At 45.6% G+C, this 25,120-nt stretch overlaps 2 protein-coding genes across 4 annotated transcripts in view; both read left to right on the top strand.

Annotated features, from left to right (window-relative positions):
- Positions 1–1,718: 1,718 nt before the first annotated feature.
- On the top strand, positions 1,719–13,613 carry MTIF3 (mitochondrial translational initiation factor 3). 3 transcript variants are annotated; one of them, XM_075265940.1, is made up of 5 exons: positions 1,719–1,801; positions 4,230–4,275; positions 5,927–6,418; positions 8,681–8,835; positions 13,347–13,613. In XM_075265940.1, the coding sequence occupies exons 3-5, from the start codon at positions 5,935–5,937 to the stop codon at positions 13,569–13,571; spliced, it is 864 nt and encodes a 287-aa protein (XP_075122041.1). In that variant the 5' UTR covers positions 1,719–1,801; positions 4,230–4,275; positions 5,927–5,934; the 3' UTR covers positions 13,572–13,613. The 3 variants fall into 3 exon arrangements, with proteins under 3 accessions (XP_075122041.1, XP_075122040.1, XP_075122042.1); XM_075265939.1 differs by having other exon boundaries at positions 1,719–1,815; XM_075265941.1 differs by lacking the exon at positions 1,719–1,801 and adding an exon at positions 1,907–1,929.
- Positions 13,614–18,619: 5,006 nt separating this feature from the next.
- The window catches only part of USP12 (ubiquitin specific peptidase 12), a 53,339-nt gene continuing 46,838 nt past the window's right edge, over positions 18,620–25,120 (top strand). The window contains exon 1 of the mRNA XM_075265938.1: positions 18,620–18,725. Within this exon, the coding sequence (XP_075122039.1) occupies positions 18,678–18,725 (48 nt within the window). The 5' untranslated portion in view covers positions 18,620–18,677. The remainder of the gene's footprint in view (positions 18,726–25,120) is intronic.

Here is a 25,120-nt window from a genome sequence, read left to right as displayed (position 1 = left end):
CGAGTATAATGATCGGCGGACCGGGAGAGGTAGGGGAACGTAAAAAATACTGTTACTTACCTCTCCATGATCCTGCCAGGCCTCCTTCATACTTGTCTGACGTCACATGAACCCGGCCTGCTTCCTGGGTCATGTGACGTCCGACGTAATTAAAGAAGGACGAGAGCGGTGGCCGACAGCGTAGGAGCCGGGGGACAGGTAAGCAACAGTTTTTTTTTTAATGTTTTTATTCCCCCGGGTCTCTGATTATTATACTCTGAGGTCTGAAAAGTTTGCCACGGGGTCCCGCCATTCCTAGTTACGCCACTGGGGGTGTGTATAGATGGGGGGGTCTGGTCTGCGGTCTGTGTAGATAGGGGTCTAGTCTGGGGTCTGTATAGATGGGGGGCGGTCTAGTCTGGGGTCTGTACAGATGGGGGCGGTCTAGTCTGGGGTCTGTATAGATGGGGGGGGGGGCGGTCTGGTCTTGGGTCTGTATAGATGGGAGCTCTGGTCTACGGTCTGTATAGATGCTGGGGTTAGTGAAAGAGGGGTGTATATAGATGGGGGGGGTCTAGTCTGAGGTCAGTGTACATAGGGGATTTGGTCTGAGGTCTGTATAGATGGGGGAGTCTAGTCTTGGGTCTGTGTAGATGCTGGGGTTAGTGAGGGAGGGGTGTGTATAGATGGGGGGGTGGTTCTGTGTAGATAGGGGGTCTGGTCTGAGGTCTGTGTAGATAGGGGGGGGGTCTGGTCTGAGGTCTGTGTAGATAGGGGGGGTCTGGTCTTGGGTCTGTATAGATGGGAGCTCTGGTCTAAGGTCTGTATAGATGCTGGGGTAAATGAAAGAGGGGTGTATATAGATGGGGGGGTCTAGTCTGAGGTCAGTGTAGATAGGGGGTGAGGTCTGTGTAGATAGGGGTCTGGTCTGAGGTCTGTATAGATGAGGGGGTCTAGTCTGAGGTCTGTATAGATGCTGGGGTTAGTGAGGGAGGGGTGTATATAGATGGGGGGTCTAGTCTTGGGTCTGTATAGATGCTGGGGTTAGTGAGGGAGGGGTGTATATAGATGGGGGGTCTAGTCTGAGGTCAGTGTAGATAGGGGGTGAGGTCTGTGTAGATAGGGGTCTGGTCTGAGGTCTGTATAGATGGGGGGGTCTAGTCTGAGGTCTGTATAGATGCTGGGGTTAGTGAGGGAGGGGTGTATATAGATGGGGGGTCTAGTCTTGGGTCTGTATAGATGCTGGGGTTAGTGAGGGAGGGGTGTATATAGATGGGGGGTCTAGTCTTGGGTCTGTATAGATGCTGGGGTTAGTGAGGGAGGGGGGTGTATTTGCTTATCAGGAGTGGTGTGGGGCTCTGCAGTCATGTTGGGGTGTGCTGCTGGGGTCATACATACTATGTGTGATAGGGGGCGTGTCCTATACGGAACATTTGTTCCCAGTTCCCCTCACGTTGCCGGGTAATGGCGCCCCCTGTCACAGCACAGGACATTTAGCACCGCCTAACAACATATGATTAGAGTCCTATTCACATGTCAGTCATCTGCACGTCACACACGATCTCTGAAATGTTGAGCTAACATCGGTCATTTGTAGCAACGATCGGCCGATGTTATTGACGGGCGCTATATATTGCTCTGTCCCTTTAAGAAGTACACCGCGCACTGTGAACCCGACGGTGAATGGAGGAGGGGGCGTGTACACGTCATGTGACCTTGACCGTCCCTGTTAACCCCTGCATGACCGTGTGACAGCCTCGCCTGTGTTTTGGATCTGCGGTTGTTGTGCGGTCCCGGGATTGGTGTGCACAGGCCGGGACAGGTATCGCACTGCAGGTATACACAGGGGGACAGTGCTGGAGCTGCCCTCTGCGGTCTGGCACTGACTGGTCTATTTGTTTAGGAAAGGCCGAGGATGAACTAAGGCCTAGTGGTGTTTTCTATAGACTGGTGTGTACAGAGTCCTTATACTGGGGAGAGGGGGGGTCTACAGCTGACTACAGTAATGGACTAGTGGAAGGGGCTGTTGGGGGGTCTGTGCTATGTATTATAGTCTGTGGGTGGCTATGGATAATATGTATATTATAATGTAACAGTCTATTGGTGTCTATACATATCATGCACTGTGTATGTATATATAACATAAGTCTGTGTGTATGTATGTGTGTGTGTGTGTGTATATATATATATATATATATATATATATATATATATATATACACTCACCGGCCACTTTATTAGGTACACCATGCTAGTAACGGGTTGGACCCCCTTTTGCCTTCAGAACTGCCTCAATTCTTCGTGGCATAGATTCAACAAGGTGCTGGAAGCATTCCTCAGAGATTTTGGTCCATATTGACATGATGGCATCACACAGTTGCCGCAGATTTGTCGGCTGCACATCCATGATGCGAATCTCCCGTTCCACCACATCACAAAGATGCTCTATTGGATTGAGATCTGGTGACTGTGGAGGCCATTGGAGTACAGTGAACTCATTGTCATGTTCAAGAAACCAGTCTGAGATGATTCCAGCTTTATGACATGGCGCATTATCCTGCTGAAAGTAGCCATCAGATGTTGGGTACATTGTGGTCATAAAGGGATGGACATGGTCAGCAACAATACTCAGGTAGGCTTTGGCGTTGCAACGATGCTCAATTGGTACCAAGGGGCCCAAAGAGTGCCAAGAAAATATTCCCCACACCATGACACCACCACCAGCAGCCTGAACCGTTGATACAAGGCAGGATGGATCCATGCTTTCATGTTGTTGACGCCAAATTCTGACCCTACCATCCGAATGTCGCAGCAGAAATCGAGACTCATCAGACCAGGCAACGTTTTTCCAATCTTCAATTGTCCAATTTCGATGAGCTTGTGCAAATTGTAGCCTCAGTTTCCTGTTCTTAGCTGAAAGGAGTGGCACCCGGTGTGGTCTTCTGCTGCTGTAGCCCATCTGCCTCAAAGTTCAACGTTCAGAGATGCTCTTCTGGCTACCTTGGTTGTAACGGGTGGCTATTTGAGTCACTGTTGCCTTTCTATCAGCTCGAACCAGTCTGGCCATTCTCCTCTGACCTCTGGCATCAACAACGCATTTCCGCCCACAGAACTGCCGCTCACTGGATGTTTTTTTCTTTTTCGGACCATTCTCTGTAAACCCTAGAGATGGTTGTGCGTGAAAATCCCAGTAGATCAGCAGTTTCTGAAATACTCAGACCAGCCCTTCCGGCACCAACAACCATGCCACGTTCAAAGGCACTCAAATCACCTTTCTTCCCCATACTGATGCTCGGTTTGAACTGCAGGAGATTGTCTTGACCATGTCTACATGCCTAAATGCACTGAGTTGCCGCCATGTGATTGGCTGATTAGAAATTAAGTGTTAACGAGCAGTTGGACAGGTGTACCTAATAAAGTGGCCGGTGAGTGTATATTTATTTATTTTATATTTACAATGATACATTCATAGATTGCACTGGAATACACATAGGGCTTGTTCACACGGGGCAAGAGGGGGCGAATTTTGACGCCGAATCCACGTCAGAATCCACCCCCTCACAGTAGAGGTCTATGCAGACCGCTAGCTTCCTTTTTTCCGTGAGCAGTATGTTTCCGCTCATGGCAAAAAGAAGCGAGCTGCCCTTTCTTCAGACGGATTCCGCGGCTAATTCAGCCCTGGCGTCCGCCTCGCGACAGCATTCTCCGGACTAGGTCCATTTATTTGGGCCTACTCCAGAGTGACAAGCCGCGACTGTCGGAAGTCACGGCAGGCGCATTTTGGTCCTATTCTGACGCGGCTTGCCACATCAGAATCAGGACCCAAATTCCCATCCCCATACCCCATGTGAACAAGGCCAGGAACGCCCTTCTGACTGTACAGCGCTACGGTGCCGGTAACAATAGCTCTTCACCCGGGGCACAGATCAGGAAAGCCGATAGTGCGCTGTCTGCTTTCCAGCGGTATATAACACCGCATGTGCCAATTCCATGAAAGGTCCTCTTTAAAGTGGCTGCTTCTGGATGCGCTGCAGCTACCTTTTGAATTCACCTAATATGATGGCGTTGTTTGTATATCAGTATTTGGAGCCCCATTTTTAATTTTGCCTAGGGCCACAGTTTGTCTAACACCATCCGTGCCTGATGTTGTATCCCCATGAATTTATAGTAAAGTTTATATCATCAGTATCATAGTCCTGGAAACCCCATTTTATTGAGCTTTTTATGATAGCGTCTGTGTTTCCCAACAGGGTTTGTGAGAATAATGAGCTGACTGCGGACATAACCGATAAAACGGTAAGCTAGGAATACATATACTTGCAGTAGGTTGATGTAGCACAATTATGCGGTATATTTTGACCCCACAACACAGTATCATGCGTCATTTATAAACATAATAAAACATATAAAAAACTAAATGAAGGCACAACACAATGGTGGAAATTTATTAAAAGGGTCTATAAGCAAAATTGTATTAGTTTACTATAGCAACCAATCACAGCGCAACTTTCATTTTGTATTCTGCTATTGAAAAATGAAAGCATCGCTGTGATTGGTTGCTATGGACAAGAAAAACTATTTTGCTGATAGTTTTGTTTATTTTTAATCAGCCCAAATATTTGCAGTTTCTCAGAACTGCTTCAATAGGAATTGCTTGCTATGGACAACACATCAGATTAGGCTGGGTTCACATTTGTGTTGAGGACTCTGTTTCAGTGACCGCCGAAACTCGCCAGACGAAAAGTGCTGCAAGTTCGACAGTTTAAGTTTAAAAGTGTCTAACCTAGGGGGCCACACGGTGGTTCAGTGGTTAGCACTGCAGCCTTGCAGCGCTGGAGTCCTGGTGTTCAAATCCCGCCAAGGGCAGAAAACCATCTGCAAGGAGTTTGTATGTTCTCCCTGTGTTTGCATGGATTTCCATCCCATATTCCAAAGACATACTGATAGGGAAAATGTACATTGTGAGCTCTATGTGGGGCTACAATCTACATTAAAACAAAAAAGTGTTTAACCAATAGCAGAATTTCGGGTTAGCTCTGCTACATCCATACATGTTGTGATAATCCTTTTGCATCAAGGCAGTGTTAGGGAGCCTTCACACGGACTAAACGCTCCGCTCATTCTGAATGTAAACTCGTTCAGAGTGAGCAGCGTTAAAACAGATCCCATTGATTTCTATGGGTGCCGGCATACGCGCGTATCACATTGAAAGCAATAGGTAAAAAAGCCTCTCATTGATTTCAATGGGAAGTGCGCGTATGCCGGCACCCATAGAAATCAATGGGATCTGTTTTAACGCCGCTCACTCTGAACGAGTTTACATTCAGAATGAGCGGAGTGTTTACTCCGTGTGAAGGCTCCCTTATTGTGAACACCCAGCTTTCCCAGATAATTTTGCAATCCATTGATCCAGCCCAATGGATCCCATTATATTTAAAGGGATTCCGCCAGATACTATTGGTGTCCACGGTAGTGGCTTGTCTCCAGTGAGAACAAAAGGTCTAGTGGTGAGAAGGGTTGGATGATTTTGCTGTAATATGTACTAGGTCTTTAAAGGGATTTTTTTTTCTTTAAATGTAGATTGTGAGCCCCATATAGGTCTCACAATGTACATTTTTTTCCATATCAGTATGCCTTTGGAGTATGGGAGGGAGGAAATCCACATACAAACTCCTTGCAGATGTTGTCCTTGGCAGGATTTGAACCCAGGACTCCAGCACTGCAAGGCTGCAGTGTTATTCACTGAGCCAATGTGTTGCGTCTTTAAAGGGATTTTGTTATTACAAACACTTATGCCATATCTAGAGGATAGGGGAAAAGGATCAGATCACATGGGGTCCATAGGTCTCTATATTGACAAACCCCTTGAACGCCATTCCAGTCTGTAGCTATTGAGAAGGTTGAGCTTGTGATACGATGAAAACTCATGCATTGTTTTCCCTTGTAGTCTGCAGAATGTCTGGACTTCACTTGAAGAAAATCTTTTGCCAAGCTGCAAATAATGGCAGGTGTTATTTTGGAAGACACTTTGGCCTGTGTAACAGATCATTCAAGACGACAAGTTATCTGCCATGGACTACCATTGGTTGGACAAGAAAAGGACTACTGGCGGTAGATGTAAAATCGTACAGTACGGCTGAGGAGGAGGTCGCCAAAAAGCCAAATCCTCCAAAAAAACTCAACATCAATGCCAGGAAGGTGATTGGGCATGTCGGTCGGATAATACCCTATAAAGTTATCCAGGTGCTAGATAAGGAAGGGAAGGACATGGGGAAGATGCTGAAAAGGGATGTGATACGCATTATGGAGAAACAGAACCTGAAACTGGTGTCTGTTACACAAAATGCAGATCCTCCAGTGTACAAGCTGCTGACGGGTAAAGAGCTGCATGAGGAACAGGTGAAACTCCGAGAGCAGCAGAAACAAAGCTCCAGCCCCGGTATATAGTCTATATCACTTATTGTTACCATAAGCTGGCGATACACGTATCATTTTGCTCTATATTGTACGTTTCTCCTACATCTTTTACTGCAGGTTGTGAGCTTATTGAACATGCATATGTGGTGAGGAAAATATCTGGGTACTATCCTGCCAGGTCCTTCCACCTAATTCACCAGACTTATTGTGTCCATGTATTACGGGTGCGATTAAGATAGCCCATGTGGCTACTATGGGACTCTTGGAAGACCGGGTGCCAGCTCTAATTGTTCACCTTCCTTTTGCTATTGGCCTGCAGGCCACACCTATGCAGAGGAACTGCATTATTAGCAAACAAGGTGGTGGGGAATTGGTTCAAGGGTCACACGATGGGCCATTACAAGAGTACAGCATTGCTGCAAACAGCTAGTTCTGAATAGTGCACTTGTGGGAAATTAGCTGCTGCTTGCAGAGTGACTGTCTGATATATATGTGTACATTTATGTTAGAATAAGTCCGTCCATGCACATGAGAAGGCTGTAGGCCAAACACTAGCTATCTTGCCCCTCACTTTGCACTCTTTCATCCTTACTGTACAGTGCAGTTGCCTATAGATTCCTCTTTTTACATTTTATTTACCATTTTAGTTCTAAACTCTGTCTTCCTCAATCACGCAAAACCCGCTCGACCGATTTGGCTGAAAGTTTCCACAAACATAGTTAATACACCCGATTGCGCAATAGGCTACTTTTCGTCACAATAGCGCACATACGTTTGTGCCAGGACCCCCACAAAAGCCAAACTCGCATCACTATCTCTGCAATCTCACACACTTTGGACCATAGCAAGCCACACAATTCATATTACCCTCTGCAGCCTCGCCCCTAACCCCACACAATCTCATATACATATACTTTACCACTTTGCCCCTCACCTTAACGATACTCCAGGAGGCTCTCTTTAATGCTCTGGAGCAGCCATGTTTGCCGACCCCCACCGCACTGACAATCCGCGACACCGCCCACCCATGTCAATACCCCTAGGTGGTCTAATTAATGCAAAAAAAAAAAAAAAAAAAAAAGTATTACAAATTCAAATCCCCCCCATTTCCCTAAAACACATATAAAAGTAGTTAAATACTGTGAAACACATACATGTTAGGTATCCTTGTGTCCGAAATCGCCCGCTCTACAAAGCTATACAAATATTTTGCCTGGATGCTTAACGCCGTAGCGGCAAACATACTGAAAAGTCCAAAACCACTGTGTTTTCACTATTTTCATTATCATACAAATATCAATCAAAAGTGATCAAACCAATTGCATGTCCCGAAAATGCAACAGCTAAAAACTACACCCGGCCCCGCAAAAAAAGACATCCCCCGACACAGACGTATAAAAAAGTGACTGCTGTCAGAATATGGCAACTTTTAAAAACAAAAAAAGGTCAACACACTACTGGCAGAAAATAACAAAGCATACAATGTCGTATATTGAAGTATATTCACTTCAAATACCTCTGTCTCAAAGACACTATGTAAAGTTTCTCACAACGCCGTATAGCAGCTCAAATACAAATTAACTTCAACACAATAGTCTCACGTATTCTCGCAATTACAGCAAAAACAAGATACAAAGTTACATTTCATATCCCATACCTTATACACAGTACGAAAACCCGCGCCTGTATATACCCACTTCTAAAATCACCGCAGACGAAGTCGCAGGTACCAGCTAGTAAAAAATAAAAGTGATTTTTCTCTGCATCCCTGGGGCTCTGAAACATAAGAAAGGTATTAATTTTATTCTGCTAACCGCATCTATAGCACAATGGGAACAGTGTAAATTGGCTAGGGGCAGTGATGGACTCCCTTTAATTTCTTGCCATCATTTCACAATATGATTTAGATGTGTAAAGATGTCTGTATCCTGCAGTGAGATGAATAAAATATCCATCTCTACATCCGCCATCACTGCAATGCCTCGTGCTCAAGCCCACAGCACCTTATATAGTGTATATGACCTCAGCTCTGTCTGTTGGCTGAGAGGCTCATAGCTGATGTCAGGTGGTGCTAGAAAGTCTCAGTGACTAAAAAGACATGTCTCTTCTATATTTATCCTGCGCAAAAAATGTGGCGGCAGTGATTTAGTTTATCTGAGAGAAATTACCATTTCTTCGGTTTAGATAGAAACTGAACAATTTGGAATATTCGGGTTAAACCCAGCTTGTGACGTTTGGTTTGCCCATCTCTATTCACTAAATATAAGTGTATTTTATTGCACAGGTCCCGTCCAGATCAAGGAGATGTCATTTCTCGCCAGCATTTCACAACATGATTTAGATGTGAAAAGGAAACAGCTTATTCACTGGATTGAGAAAAAGCATCATATACGGATTACTGTTCTGAACAGCCGCACTGCCGATGGACCAGACAAGCTGGTAAGTGGAGCTGCGGTCTCTAAAGGGGTTATGCAGGGGAAAATGAAGCTTACTATTGCATTCCCTGTACTGGATAAGCTTTATTACTAATATCCTATTAATATTATAAAGGTGAAAGTTTGTGAGTTTGGATGTTTGTGGGTTTGTGTGTTTGGATGTTTGTTCCTCAATCACACAAAACCTACTCCACCGAATTGGCTGAAATTTTCCACAAACATACTTACTACACAGGATTGCGCAATAGGCTACTTTTTGTCACAATAACGCACATACGTTTTTCCCAGGACCCCCACAAAAGCCAAACTCACATCACCATCTCTGCAATCTCACACACTTTGGACCATAGCAAGCCACAAAATTCATATTGCCTGCTACAGCCTAGCCCCTAACGCCACACAATCACATTTACATATACTTTACCACTTTGCCCCTCACCTTAACGATACTCCAGGAGGCTCTCTTTAATGCTCCGGAGCAGCCATCTTTGCCGACCCCCCCCCCCCCCACCACCGCTCTGACAATCCATGACACCGTCCACCCAGCCACTCCACTGTGTTGCCAGGAGCATGCACATATTAGCCACCTCCAGAACGTGTTCCCTGTTCTACTCATGCGTAATGATCGATGCCCCCCGATTGTGTAATGGAACGAGGATACGTGTCACACAACTAGGAACAAATATCATTGAAGCCACTATTCTTACAGGAGCAGCTAAAGGTGACAGTGTGTTAACCCCACGCATTCCAATTATACCAAATAATTTCCCATTTCAATTCAAACGACTACAATTTCCCCTTAAGTTGTCTTTTACAATGACCATTAATAAATCCCAAGGACAAACGCTGAAAGTAGCAGGAATACATTTGGCCACACTGTGCTTCTCACATGGACAAATTTATGTGGCTTGCTCAAGAGTATCCTGTGCCCAAAACTTATATGTACTGGAAGAAAATAACAAATCATACAATGTCGTATATCAAAGTATATTAACTTGTAATACCTCTGTCCCAAAGACACTATGTACAGTTTCTCACAACACCGTATAGCAGCTGAAATACAAATTACGTTCAACACAAACAACACAAAAACAAGATACAAAGTTACATTTCATATCCCACACCTTTTACACACTACTAAAACCTTACCCCGCCTGTATTTAGCCACTTCTACAATCACCGCAGACGAAGTCGCGGGTGCCAGCTAGTACAGTATAAGCAGGTCCCCAGGAGTCCCGATGATTACATTTGCAGATGGCAGTGGGGTTCCAAAAATCTCTGGATGCTGTCACTCCTGGATGTCACTCTGCTCTACTCTTGCTGCGTGTTCATAGAGTACAGTGTAGTCTGTTACATGAGCGAAAGCTTGAGCATCAGCATGGAAGGCAGAGGAAAAACACTTCCGGTCTCCTCAGCTGTACTCTGCAAAGATCTTTTGGGGGCCTACATATATATTTAGTAATTACGCTCATTCAGTGCAGGGAATGCTTTGGTAAGCTTATTTTTTCCTTCATAACCCCTTCACAGAGCTTCTACATCTGAGAAAAACAAGACCCCGGTTCGGTATAAATCATAAGCTGATGAGACAGCCCTGATACAAAATGGCCATACACATTAGACTAAGCTCATCGAACTTTCTGATCATACTGCTTGTCTGATGTGTATTAGATTGATCATTGTCAGAGAAAAAATAATGGATTGTGCGCAATGAATTTCAGTATGGAAGATCTGCTTGGCATTTTTGTCAAAAAACATGCCAAAAAACGCTAGTGGTTTTTCCGCCTCCCATTGACTTGTATTGATTTCCTGAGGCGTAATCCGCCTGAAGAATGGACGTGTCGCTTCTTTTTTCTGTTAGCGGAAAATCCGCTAGCAGAAAAAAAAAAAGATTACATAGGACTGTATGCTGAGGCGTTTTTTGGTCAGGAAACTAACTCAAATTCCTCCTCCAAAAAATGCCTCACCATACAATCCTATGGTGAGGCGTTTTTAGGAGGAGTGAATTTGAGTCCGTTTCTTGACCGAAAAAAACTGTGTGCACGCAGCCTTAGGGTAAGTTCAGACTGAGTGTTTTGGTCAGGGTTTTGAGACTGTATTCGCCTCAAAACCCTGACCAAAATGACGGCTCCCATTGAAAGCAATGGGAGCCGCTCAGGTCTTTTTTTCCGGGAGCTCATTCTTCGGCCTGAAGACACTCCCTCCTTCTGACTAGGCCCATTCATTGGGCCTAATCCGGAGCAGTGCAGTGCATCGGCTTTCAGTCGCGGCTACCCGGTTTTTGAATTGGAACCTAAGGCGGCCTCCGCCTCAGATTCTGATCCAAAAACCCCGTGTGAACTTACCCTTACTCTCCCCAGATATAAGCTGCCACTAGAAGTCTCTGGCAGCACTTTTTGTGCTCTCCTGGCTGACAACGCATGCATACTTGAATCGAGCGTGCATGGATATTAGGGATTTCGGGAGAAGTAACTGTTGGCTATACAAATAGTCGTCTGACAGATTTTACAAGTGTGTGATTTTGCCCAGAACCCTGTAGTAGGCAGCAGGTCTGCGTCCTCCAGAGTTGAAGTTGCTCTTTGTTAATGGCTCGCTGGGACCGGATTCTATGTAGTAGCATAGGGTTAAAGAGGTAGCAGTCTGCACCAAGGTCTGAACCCTGAAGGGTCCCAAAGGCCAAAAGACAGTGGTATTATATATAGCACATGGTAAGTGGGAGGCCCCTTAAAATTCTTTGCATTGGAGCCTAGGAGGTTCAGGTTACACCTCTAGCTTTGACTTTGATGCACTGTGGCTCACTTTATTTATGTAGATTGTGAGCCCCATATAGGGATCACCATGTACTTTTTTTTTTTTTTTTCTCTTCTACCAGTATGTCTTTGTAGAATGCAAGGAAATCCACGCAAATACAGGGAGAACATGCAAACTCCTTGCAGATGTTGTTCCTGGCAGGAATCGAACCCAGGACTCCAGCGCTGCAAGGCTGCAGTGCTAACCACTGAGCCACCGTGCTGCCCCGCACTGCGGCTCAATCTTATTAAAAGAGTTGTCCAAGACTTAATATTGATGGCCCATCCTTAGGACGGGTTATTAATCTGAGATGTTGGTCAGGATTTTGGCATCCCAAACGATCAGCTGCACTATAGTATATATTATAGATTGGTGGTGCTGGTTGTCAGACGGAAGACCTGTCCTAAGCATAGGCTATCAATATGAAGCATTGGACAAGCTAGTTATTAGATTTCCATTCACATGCTCAGGGACTGTTCACACATCAGTGTGTCAAGTACATGCACCATCTGCATTTACTATGAATGGCGCGCACATTCACTTGTGTGGTTTTTTTGTTTGTTTTATACATGACCTATTTTGTTATATTTTTGCCCCATTTGATATGGCTATGGGCTCGTTCACATCTGCGTTGTGAACTCCGTTATGCAGGTTTCCGTTTCCTGCCTAAAACAGAGGCAGGAGACGGAAACCTGCAGGAGTCTCTCTCACCCATTCATTTGAATGGGTGAGAGAGATGTCCAGCCGTGAGCGGCGGTGAGCGTTTTATGCTCTCCGCCGCGAAACCGGGTTTTATAATCCGGACACAGAGTCGGACATGCAGTACTTTGTGTCCGGATAAAAAAATCCGGTTTTGCAGCGGAGAGCATAAAACGCTCACCGCCGCTCATGGCCGGACCCGGTCTGTGCTTTCCGTCTTCTGGCATGCAGAAGACGGAAAGCACAGAACGGAAAGAAGAACGCAGGTGTGAACCTTGCGTATCACAGGGTTTCCATTTCTGTGCAGTCTACTTTTCACAGATAAAATATAATACAAAATATACAATTCTTTTTGTTTTCTTTTCTAAAAATTTTTTAACCCCTCTTCACTGGCACAACATGACCATAAAATCAGAGTCTGTGTGTTTGCTGTCAGTGGAGAATAGACATGTGAATGAGGTTTTGTATGGGTTGCATGTTATTTAAAGAGTACATTATTTTCCCTGGCACCATGGTTTTTGGTTTTAGCAGATTGATGGGGGTGTTAGACCTAAGTATATGTGATTGGTGGAAGTGTGACTCCAGCACCTCAAACAGCTGATTTCTGTACAGTGTGCAGAGCAAGAATCCAATTGCTGTGCACACTGTGTAGTGGTCATGTCACAATACTGCAACTCTGCTCCCATTCACTCGAATTACAGCTGAGTGTCATAACCCTGGCTGCTGCACAGTGTATAACACCATCTGCTTCCAGCTCCACACATTGTGTAGAAGTCAGCTGATCGGTGTGGGTGCTGGGTTTTTTTTTGTTTTTTTATTTACTCCCATCAATCTCTTATTGATAACCTATCAACATGAAGTCTTGAACAACTCCTTGCTTATACCTAGTGTATGACTTACCTGTGAATAGCTAGGTCGTGCATTACCCCTTCACTATGCAGTGCACCAGAGTTTCCTTCAATGTTCTTGTAAGAAATGATAGATCTTGTGATGTGCAGATCTTTAATATATAATCTTATTCTTCCTCAGGCAGTTCTACAGCAAATGATAGAAAGCATGGTGGATTGTGCTACATGCATGGTGCAACCAAAAGAAAGGAAGGATGGCAGAGCCATGATATGTGTCCTGCGGCCATTGTCTGACAAGGAACTTCAGAAACGCAAACTAGAACCAGCGCCAGAAAAGTCGAGTGACCCTATATCTAATGATAAACCCGAGACAATCGTACACCAAACCGATAAAGAGCACAAGTGACTTTATTCTGGACTCGCATACACCCTATTAAAGACATATCATTTTCGTAATAATTCTGTCTTGTTGTAAAGTGATTTCCCTTTATTTATTTAGCTTACTTGTGTAGCGCCAACCTATACTGCAGCGCTTTACAGACCCAGACAGTGCAAACTCATCCAGGCAGTCTACAAATACACTAGATTTATCACAGTGACTAAAGCTGGATGATAATAAATCTGGTGTATCTTTAGGCTAGCTTCACATGGGGAAATCTGTTTCGAATTTGCCTCCCATTGTTTTCTGTGGGAAGCAGAGATCGCAGTAGGATGCGGAAAAAATCGGCGTTATGGCAGTCCATAGTGAATAGGCCCGTTCATCTGGGTCAGCAACGAAATGCTGATACTCTGCATCGCAACAATACCGCGGCCGAATATAGAGGTGGAAAATAAAGACGAATTTCTCTTCGTTTTCCATGCCTTAACCAGTCTAGTCCACCTATTAGTCGGCTTGCTTTGAGCCAGAATTTTACAACACTGTTTTGGTGCTTATTTGGCACATTTAAGCCATGCCCAACACCCAAAATAGATGTGACACATTGTGCCATGTTTATGCCAGTGTCCAGTCGTAACCACAATAACAAATCTGGACCATTGTTTTTGTTTGTTGATGTAATGCAGTGTTATCCTTCAGGGGGCCGTATACACTGGTTGGTCATCTATCATGGCTGCCATCTACCATCATTCTCACTATAAACATGCACACCCAGATACATAAACATACATCCTATAGAAACGGGCATATAATTGCTACGGGGTCATTGGAGAAGGTGGGTTCAGTCCTGTTTGGTGTCATCCTGGGATGCCAGAGGGTAAGGGATAGGCCTAAAGATAGCTCCGCTCCAGCAGCGTCGATGAGTCCAGTACATACACTTTCTGATTCCTTCTTGACTGGAAGCAGTGACATCACACACAGCCAATCATTGCTGTCACTTGCTTTTTAAAGGTTTTTTTTAGCCCCAAAAGGATTTTTTTCATATTGATGACCTCTCCACAGAGGAGGTCATCAGTATGTGATCTGTGAGGATCCAACCACCTGAACCCGCACAACTGTTTTGGCCACTGGAAGCTTGTACAATGGATGGGGAGCGTGTGCAGGCTGCAAAAATTCCAGTTCCGAATTATGTCAAGTGGAGGAACAACGTACCTCCCTACCGTCCCGGATTCAGAGTCCTGTTCTGCTGCCCCAGTAGGTGGGAGAATAGAGATGAGTGGGAAACACTGAAGCAGGGGGATGGTCACCCCTTGTTTTACCATTCAGCCTTTGTCTCTGCTCCAGCTGTATGGGGAGTAGGAGATGTGATCTGGTGAAGAGCAGGAGACAGTCAAGAACTAGAGATGAGCGAACACTGTTCGGATCAGCCGTTCCGAACAGCACGCTCCCATAGAAATGAATGGAAGCACCTGGCACATACACTTTGCCGGCGGCCGGTCGCCGTGCCAGGTGCTTCCATTCATTTCTATGGGAGTGTGCTGTTCGGAATGGCTGATCCGAACAGTGTTCGCTCATCTCTATCAAGAACAGCAGAGAAATGGGGTAAGATGAATATTATTTTTTTTATCAACTTTGGAGAATTGTATACTGGGTGTGCAGTTGGAAAGGGAGCTATATACTGTGTGAGCAACTGGAAGGGAGACATTAAACCGTGGCGGCATTCAGTGTCAGGGCCACCATAGGGGGTATTACACTGTTTTCACCACTGCTGCATTCATAATGGCGGTAAAACACATCCCATTCTTAAAATCTGTAGGTGTCTCAGCGGTCAGACCCACCAGTCAGCAATTTATCCTCTCTCCTATGAATGAAGGATGTATACTGTATATTCCACAGCATAGCCCCTTTAAGATCAGCTTTCCAGCTTTATGCTATGCAGTGATATACAATACAAATAGAAACAGACAAAAAAAAGAGTTGTGTACAGTTCATCCTCCAATTTCCAATATGTACTCAGACACTTGAACTTGATGCCTGGAACACTCCCTGGACTTGCGAGATGAAAACCAACAGGGTGATAGAAGTTCAAGCAACGGAAAAGCAAGTCTTCGGATATAAAAGTTAACTTTTAATCCTCATGATATAAGAAGGTTAAACGGTCCATATAACTGCTTAGGCGTTTCAGCGCTAAATGTCCCTTAATCATGGCTAAGCTAGTAGTAATATAACATTAGATATATAGTGATTAGAGATGGGCAAGTACTATGGCACAGCGCTCCCTTTCCTGACCCCCCACACAGTATAACGTCCCATTTTCATACACTATACGCCATAGCAGCCCCTCCAGTATAATGTCCCACAGTGGCCCCTGTACATGGTATTCTGTCCCACAGTGGCACCGCCACACGGTATTATGCCTATTAGTGGACCACCCTCGAATTATTATTATTATACTCTGGGACAGGGGTGTAACTACCAGGGTAGCAGCGGTAGCGGCTGCCACATAGCCTGGGACATTAGGGGGCCCGGCAGGCCCTTCATTTTATTTATTTTATAGGCTGTTACCTGCTGGAGTAACCCCAGCAGGTAACGTGTCCTATTTACTTACCGATACTAGCTCCTGCTCATGGCCGCTGGCACTGCACCTTCTGTGGAAACGGCTGTGATGAGGAGAGGGAATCGGTAAGTAAGGCCATAGGCCTTTGAACCCCACAAACCCTGCTATCATTATACTCGTGGGTATTTTCAGACCCCCGAGTATAATGATCGGAGGGCTAGGAGAGGTAAGGGAACATAAAAAACACTGTTACTTACCTCTCCTTCGCTCCAGAAAGCTTTGGGCCTATTTGGTGATGTCTCAGACATCACGTTCACAGGCCTGCGTCATTATGCGACTCAAGCCGGCTCACGTGACAACTGGTCCATCATTGAAGATGGCTGAAAGTAGCGGGGAGTATCCTTCCCTGAGTCTCCAATAATACTGTGTGCAAGGAGCACTATGGGGCATAATACTGTGTGCAGGGGCCACTATGGGACATAAAAGTGTGTGCAGGGCCACTATAGGGCATAATACTGTGTGCAGGAATGTGGTTTGCGTGTGTGTGTGCTCTCGGGGCGGGGGGGGCTAGGGGGGGTTCAAGTGTTTACCTTGAGGCCCTGCCATTCCTAGTTATGCCACTGCTCTGGGGTCTTTTCAGACCCCAGAGTATAACGATTGGAGACCATGGGAAGGTGACAAACATAAAAAAAACAATGTTACTTACCTCTCCTGGGCTCTGGCACACTCCCTGCTGCTTTCATCACTCTTCAATATCGGCAGAGATGTCACGTGGGCCGGACCGCAGTACTTATGCCACTGGAGATAATGTAAAGATGTTGTAAAGATGTTTTAGGAATATTCACAAAGTTACCTACTAGATGCATTTCAGATGAAAGTTTTTCAGTCTGAACTGCTATTATTATACTCTACTGAAGTTTTTGCCAAGAGTCTTCTCTGATACTTACCTGTCTTCTACTGGACTCTCTTGCAGCATCTGGTATTCGTTTCCAGGCATCTTCCAGCCTCCTAGGTTACGTTAGGCTGGGTTCACACTACTGTAGGTGTCCGACAGCTAGTGTCCGTAGCTAATGTCCACTCAAGATTTTAGCAACGGACACTAGCTGTGTCCGTTTACAATTTCCATTCATTTAAATGGGATATTATGTTGTGTCCTTAAAGAGGACCTTTCATGGGTTTGGGCACAGACAGTTCTATATACTGCTGGAAAGCCGACAGTGTGCTGAATTCAGAGCACTATTGGCTTTCCCGATCTGTGCCCCGGGTAAAGAGCTTTCGGTCCCGGTACCGTAGTGCTTTACAGTCAGAAGGGCGTTTCTGACAGTCAGTCAGGTACGTCCTTCTCCACAGCAGCGCCTATCGCGCTGTACAGTGTGAGCGGGGAGGAACTCCCCCTCCCCTCCTGATAATACTCCCCTATGGACGAGCACTGTGAGCAGAGGGAGAGGGCGTTCCTGCCCGCTGACACTGTACAGCACGATAGGCACTGCTGTGGAGAAGGACGTACCTGACTGACTGTCAGAAACGCCCTTCTGACTGTAAAGAGCTACGGTACTGGGACCGCTAGCTCTTTACCCGGGGCACAGATCGGGAAAGCTAACAGTGCGCTGAATTCAGCACACTGTCAGCCTTCCAGCAGTATATAGAACTGCCTGTGCCCAATCTGATGAAAGGTCCTCTTTAAGTGTCCGTTTACAACCATGTCTGATTTTTCAAGCGGACATAAAAATCCTACATGAAGGATCCAAATGAATGGGTCTAGTCCGGAGCGTGCTGCTGCGAGGTGGACGCTGCGGCTGAATCAGACGCCGAATCCGCCTGAAGAAAGGGCAGCTCGCTTCTTTTTTCCGTGAGTGGCAACATGCCGCTCACAGAAAAAAGTAAGGTAGCGGTCTATATAGATCTCTATTGTGAGGGGGCGGATTATGACATGGATTCAGCGCCAAAATCCGCCCCCTCTTGCCCCGTGTAGCAAAACGCAGCTAAAAACACTGGGGAAAGAAATGAAGTGAAAATGCATTTGATACTTTTTTCTCTACGTTTTTAAATAGGTGATGTGCTCACAATTCTGCAGGTAAAATGAATGCGCTACGTTTTTCAGTAACGCATACGTTTTTGTAAATGCAATGTGTAGATGAGATTAACTATTCGCTTTAAAATTCTGCATTTTTTTCCACTGCGTTTCCACAATGTGAGGCTTTAGCTTAAGACAATGACATGGATTAACCTTGTATGACTTTCTGGTGGTGAATAATTTACAGGGTCATATCTTAGATGACTTTACAGGGCACTTGTAGCTGGGTGAGATGTGCAGGTATTAGGGGTTGGTGTTATGGCAGGGGGCACCTGATCACACACTTATGTAATACTATACTGTATATATACTGTATATATATAGTGGTCGGTCACACTATATACCCGCAGTGTCTCTGCCCCCGGACACATGTAGCGCCCCTTCCCTCCCTCCTCTCTGCCGGGTGTCGGGGCCGCGCCCTGCTTCTTCGTGCCCGCGGGTGTCGGGAGTGCGCGGCTCCGGCCTGTCTGCTGGCGGTGATAAGGGTGAAGATGGCGCCGGGCGGATGGAAATCCTAATGACAGTCTCCAGGATCGCTTCTATCTGTACCATGGTAGGTGACCGAGGCCTGACAAGCTGATGTGCGGGGAGAGGGCTGGGTGCAGGGGGCTAGTGCTGTCAGCGCACCGTCTGGAGGAGTGCTGGCTGCGGGCCGGGACGCTTGGTCTGCGGTAGGAGGCAGTACGAGAGGCCGGGGATGCAGTGCGGCCTATGGCTGTGGGCTGGGTGAAGTTCCCGAGAGCAGTGCAGAGTCTCCTGCCCTGTGAGCACAGCGGGCACCTGGCACAACACCCTGAACCCACAGGTAGGTGGCTGCAGGTGCCCACCTGTACACAGACAGACGTATGCGGTTGTCATATTGCTCACAGGTCTCCTATTGTACAGACAACTAGAAGTCCTTGACTTGTCCTCGTGTACTAATCATTCTGCACCTCTGGAAAGCTGGGTGATAACCAACATGTCTCCTCTTCTCACCCAACTTTCCTACCACCCTGTAAGGCAATGCCCGGCTATAGAGTAGTGCACCACCTGTCCTCATCCTGGAGGCTTCATCCTTCTACAGACATGTTTACAGGCACCCAGCTTTTCCATATCCAGATAAATCTAAAAAAAAAACCCACGGCCTTGTTTTCTTCACCATTTGTACTAGGTGCCTGATCAGATTTGTGGCATCTGTGGCCATGTAATGGGCACACGTATAGGGCCGGGGTGTACAGGTGCTGTATTTAGGAATAATTGTATTATTGAATGGCCATCGCTAACTATTTGGGGGTATTTATCAGGCTTGTAACATAATACCCATTCCGTGCACCAATTTTGTTAAAAATGGCGCAAACAATTAACCGTTTGTGGTCAGATTTTTGCTACAGTAACTCTTTGCACCACTACTAAGTTTTCGCTATTTAAAGGGCCTGTCCAGGTGTATTCTCCTGCCTCCATGTGACCTTGGGCATGAAGATATGCTGGACTGTTGTCACTGCAACCATCCAGCACCCGGCAAGTATGGTGCACTGGTCTACTTCTAATTAATGTAACCCGTGCACAAGACTTACCAGACATTAGATGGTTGGCAACCGTCCCGTCCAGCGATCAGATGGGAAATGTCCTGCAACTTTCTAGTTTTAATGCTCGCCATCTTCAAGACCCCTGCTTGCTAACGCTGTTGTCCATTGTTAAATTTCACCGTCTTTTTTTTTTTTTTTTTTTGAAATCCTCTGTTTTGGTCAAATTGAGGTCTCTGCGTTTTTGTTTACATGCGGAGACTGCAAACGTGACCAGGCCTTAGCCCAGGGCTATGTGGTGACTGCGACCTGAGATTGCCGTGCGCCTCGCGACTCCTCTAATGTTAGGAAGCTGCTGTGTCTGCAGTGTCTAGTTGCAAAAAAGTTGAGCCGTCTGATTTTATATTTTTGTACATGCTATGGTCGCGACGTCTACATTCAGTTACATTCGTGATGACATGCCGGCCTTTGGTTCTGCGGCCAAAGTCACCATGTAGTGCGCGCTTAATACTGCTTATAGATATCCATGGGGTATTATGGCCCCATACACATCGGTTATATTGGATAGCACCTATTCATTGCTGTGGCCCCATACACACATTGTTTTATGGGTCCGTGTGTACCGTCTGTTCCATTTTACACAGACCCTCATGCGATCATGGTCGTGGGCATAAAGTGTATGCCGTAAATGACTAACAGGTGGGGATTTTACGTTTGTGACCCCAAATTTTCAGAGGAGTGGAAGACCTGTGCCTTATTGAGTACATGGGTGGCTTTTCGTATTCAAGTCTATAGAAACTATTGAGGCATTTGTCAAATGGGTGACATCCCAGTGGCGTCACCCCCACGATCAAATACAGCATATGCTGTGGATATGCTCATTGGTACCTGTATGGTGTATGAGGCTTATGGGTGCCATACTAGGAGGTCCATGCTCTGCAGGACTGTAGTGTCCCATGTATGGGTGGGCTATTCATCTCATTGTCTCTACATAGCGCTGTTTCCATTGCAGGGGTGATGTCTAGCTGACTACTCCTATCTGTGACAGCGCCTCCTGCTTGTCAGCACCCTTTAATTCTTCATATATAAAGCCACTGTTTGCAGTCAGTGAATAAAAGCCTGATAATCCCACTTCTCCCTTTCACGTGAATGGAAAGTGTTTTGGGACTGTGCATCAGTTCTGCAATGCGTGAATAGAGTTTATTTATTCTATGAACGGGATGTGAATTGCTGCAACAAGCAATTTCCAGGGGTTATATGTGAACCGTGTTCTTTCTGTCCGCTGGCCCTGATCCTGTGTGCAGATTGTCCATATGGTTCATTTATACAATGCACCGTATGACATAACACAGCTGAGGAGCAGTTAGTACAAAGGTTACAGGTAGAAGAACACTTGTCTCCTCCCATGTCTGTGTTTTCCTGTTTTCCATCCACAGGTGTCACAAGGAGTCCTTGTAGGAGACTTGGGCCCGTGCACAGAACTGTACAAGCTCCTTATGTTGTCATACAGGCTTTGTCAGGTGCTGTAGATAAGAGTATATATCTGTAGACATAACACATACAGCAGGTTAAGAATATGGCTTATGCATAGGGGCAAGAAACTCACTAGATGGTGCATTTTTTTCATTGCATAAACAATCCTTTAAAAACTATGTGTGTGTCAGTGTATGAAATTGTAGCCTCAGAGGTAGACAGACACTATAATAGCCTGATTACAACTCCATACAAAACACAGCTGTAATATGGCTTGAGCCCTTAAAAAAAAAAAAAAAGGTAGGGAGTTGTTACGTCAAAATTTTGCTGCTCTACACTGTTCCCATATCTCCCATAGAGGAGAATGGGCGCTATGGAAACAGTATGGCACAGCTGAGGCCTGGTTCACATCTGCATTCGGTATTTCGTTTGGGGAGTTCGCTTGGGGACCCCCTGAATGGAATACCGAACACATTGACAAGTGGTGAGCAATGAAAGCACATGGACCCCATAGACTATAATGGAGTCCGTGTGTTTTCTGCACGCTGTCTGCGCGAGTCATGCAGAGAGGAAAGTACTTCATGAACTACTTTCCTCTCTGCATGACTTGTGTGAAATCTATATGGAAAACACACAGGCCGCATTATAGTCTATGGGGTCCATGTGCTTTCATTGCTCACCACTTTGTCAATGCGTTTGGTATTCCGTCCCTAAGCAGACCCCCCCGAACAGAATACCAAATGCAGATGTGAACCAGGACTAAGCTACACGGTGTCAGTATTGTCACAGTTCTGGAAATGATGTACCGTATATACTCGAGTATAAGCCGACTTTTTCAGCACAGTTTATGCTGGAAAAGCCCCCCTCGGCTTATACTTGAGTCAATAAGTTTTCCCATTTTTTTATGATTGTTGGGGGCCTCGGCTTATATTCTGGTCTGCTTTTACTCAAGTATATACGGTAGCTGAAAGTGATATACCATACCTCCGATTCACCTCTTCTTGGAAACTGCCTAGTGCTTTACTGTTCCTGCATGTCTTACCCTAGGGATCAAGGCACTTATTCCCATCTCTGTAGCGATTTTTCTAACATATATCACCCAACAGTGTTTGCTTTCCTTGATATGTTCTTGGCAAAACAAGCATGGGAGCAAATTCTGAGAAAACACACACTTGGGCACTGAAGTATAAGAAACGCCACAAACAAAAGTACATTATGTAAATGGGAATATTTTATTATTTTTTTTTTAATGTAGATTGCAAGCCCCACATAGAGTTCACAATGTACATTTTTCCCTATCAGTATGTCTTTGGAATATGGGATGGAAATCCATGCAAACACGGGGAGAACATACAAACTCCTTGCAGATGGTTTGTTGCCCTTGGTGGGATTTGAACACCAGGACTCCAGCGCTGCAAGGCTGCAGTGCTAACCAATGAGCCACCGTGTGGCCCCGTAAATGGGGAATATTTGCTTAGATAGCAGTACTCCATATAAGGCCTCCCGCAGACGACTGTCATTTTTTCGTGAGAATTAAAGCCTGGACCCATACACTTCAATGGGTCCATACACACAGCGATAGGTTTTTGTGACTCTGTGTCCAGACTGAATTGAAGAGCCCCAAAATACGGAGCCGGTTGGATAACAATCCGGGTGTTATCTGTGCCATTTTGTACTGACTCACATACCGCACATGGTCATGTGCATGTGGCCCAATATGGCGCTGAGCAGGGCAGTATACAGCACGTATCAGTACTTGATGGTGTCTCCATTTGTGGTAAAGAATGGTAAATTTTTTTTATGGCATTGGAGAACCCCTTTTAGGTTGTATTTATTTTTGTACCATTTCTGTAACTGTGACTAAAGCACTTTTCCAAAAATCTGTGCAAAAAAGCGACAGATGTCACAGATGTGACCATGGTCTGGTTGTATGGACCACTTCTTTTTCAGAAACCATTGATGTAAAGCCGAACAGAGGAATTCTTCATACAACAATTCTCTTTCCAGCGACAAAACTGACCGCGATAGGAGGCGTTCACATGCTCATTATGGGTCCATACTGCCCAGTCTGTATTATGGCAGCACATTTTGTCCCTGTGAAAGGTCTGTTGCTCTGAATTCATAGCATTGTAGATCCCTATGATGAGTCTAGTGTCAGTAGGCCAATAGGTCAGAAGATCCGTGGTCGGGATGGACATTATACGGACACATTATGGCCACGTGAATGTGGCTTTATCCTTCTTCACCTGCTTTCGCCTTCCCCTTGTGGTTTCCCATGGATATTCACCTGGGGCTTACGATATTCATACCCTTAGGCTTCCATTATATCTCCGCCAAGCTGTATAGGTCACGGGTCCCATTTATATTTTTTTATATATTTTTTTTTTACTGTATGAAATAGTGCAGCAGGATTTGAGGTAGAGTAACGTCGGATAACACCAGATAGAGCGCAGAGACCTTGGCGCTAGCCGTACGGGTATCACTCCATTCATGTCAGGGGGTTTGTCTAGCTTGTGCAAGGATTTCTGCAAGTCTCATTCATATGATTCGGAGAGGCAGAGCAAATCAGCCGTGTATGGACAGTGAGGCTGCTGATGCTGTAGAAGTTGGTATATTTTAGGTGACTTTTCTATGTTTACTTGCACAAAGGACGTTTTCTATGCGATTTTATTACTGTAGGGTCCCTAAGGCATCAGGCACGTTGTCCTTCTGAGATGGGAATCACTTCTTTCTCCTCCATCTCTTGTCTTCAGGTCTGTGTTCGGGTTTCTGTTTGGGGAGTCCGATTGGGAACCCCCTGAACGGAAACCTATATGCATGAAAAAAGCGGTTACCTAAGGAAACCCACAGACCCCATACACTATAAAGGGGTCTGTGTGGGAAAAGTGCTGCTTTTTTATGCGTATAGGTTTCCGTTCAGGGGGATCCCCAAGCGGACTTCCCGAATGGAAACCTGAACACAGATGTGCATCGGGCCTCAGCATGGGTGTTAATGTAAAGGTCAGGTCACTTTGTGCTGCAGGTTTTAGTCGCTCATGTGGATGAGACTTGTTTATAAAGGGGGACTGTTTAACCACTTACTTCACACATGTTCTATTTGGCTTAAACATCATGTTTCCAGGTCGGAACCAGCAACCAAGTTGATTTGGCTTCTCTCCCGTGTTCACAGTTACCTATACTATGGGGGTGACCGATGGGACTGGAGGATGGAGGCAGATCGACTTGGGTGTCAGGTGCTGCTTCACATCACACAACCCAGGGTTGGACCCAGCCCTAAAACTTGAGGTTTGACATAGACAACCCCAGAAGAAGTAAGTGGTTTAACAGTCCCTGGATAACCCTTTAAACCCTCCGCATGTCAATTATTGCTGTAGATTTCACCTATGCTTACAATGCTGTGGGAAAGTTGCATGGATTCCGTAGTCTGCAGGAGAACAGGCTGTGAGACCGCAGGGGCCGCTGCGCTTGTGTGAGCACCACAACCTCTTCAGTGTGTACATTGCATGTGGTCTGTTTCCGTTTCCTAAATCCCTTTGAAAATATTGAGATGCCTGGTCATGGCTGTAGCCGTCACGTACCTTTCATGCAAACGTAACAGCTGAGGCCAGTGATCGTTCATGTGAGCAATGGCTGCCATGTCATCACTTTCAGTTCCACGGGTACAGGATCTGCAGCTCTGAAACAAAGGGACTTTTAGGAGGCAAGTTTGGTACTTTTTATTTTTATTTGCTACCCCACTACTTTTTAATGCTAAAAAAAAATAAATCTGTAAGGCCATGGACACACTACATGAAATTGCTGCGGGTTAGTTCACTGATAACTCACTCTCCGCTCTCAGGGGTATACCACAGCTGAATAGAGGAAGGGACATAGGCCTGATTCACATCTATATTAGGGTTTCCGTTTGGGGAGTCCACTTGGGGATCCCCCTGAGCAGAAACCTATACAGAAAAAAAAAAGTGGTTACCTGGGA

Source organism: Leptodactylus fuscus, chromosome 2, assembly GCF_031893055.1.
Source record: "Leptodactylus fuscus isolate aLepFus1 chromosome 2, aLepFus1.hap2, whole genome shotgun sequence".
NCBI lineage: Eukaryota > Metazoa > Chordata > Amphibia > Anura > Leptodactylidae > Leptodactylus > Leptodactylus fuscus.
The sequence above is the reverse complement of the archived record's forward strand: the minus strand, read 5'-3'. Positions and strand labels throughout refer to the sequence as shown.

Excerpts from the sequence above, each read along its gene's own strand:
- MTIF3 (XM_075265940.1), top strand. The coding sequence starts at position 5,935 with ATGTCTGGACTTCACTTGAAGAAAATCTTTTGCCAAGCTGCAAATAAT. Across the intron at positions 6,419-8,680 it reads GAAACAAAGCTCCAGCCCCG|GTCCCGTCCAGATCAAGGAG; the intron begins GTATATAGTCTA and ends TTTATTGCACAG. Across the intron at positions 8,836-13,346 it reads CCGATGGACCAGACAAGCTG|GCAGTTCTACAGCAAATGAT; the intron begins GTAAGTGGAGCT and ends ATTCTTCCTCAG.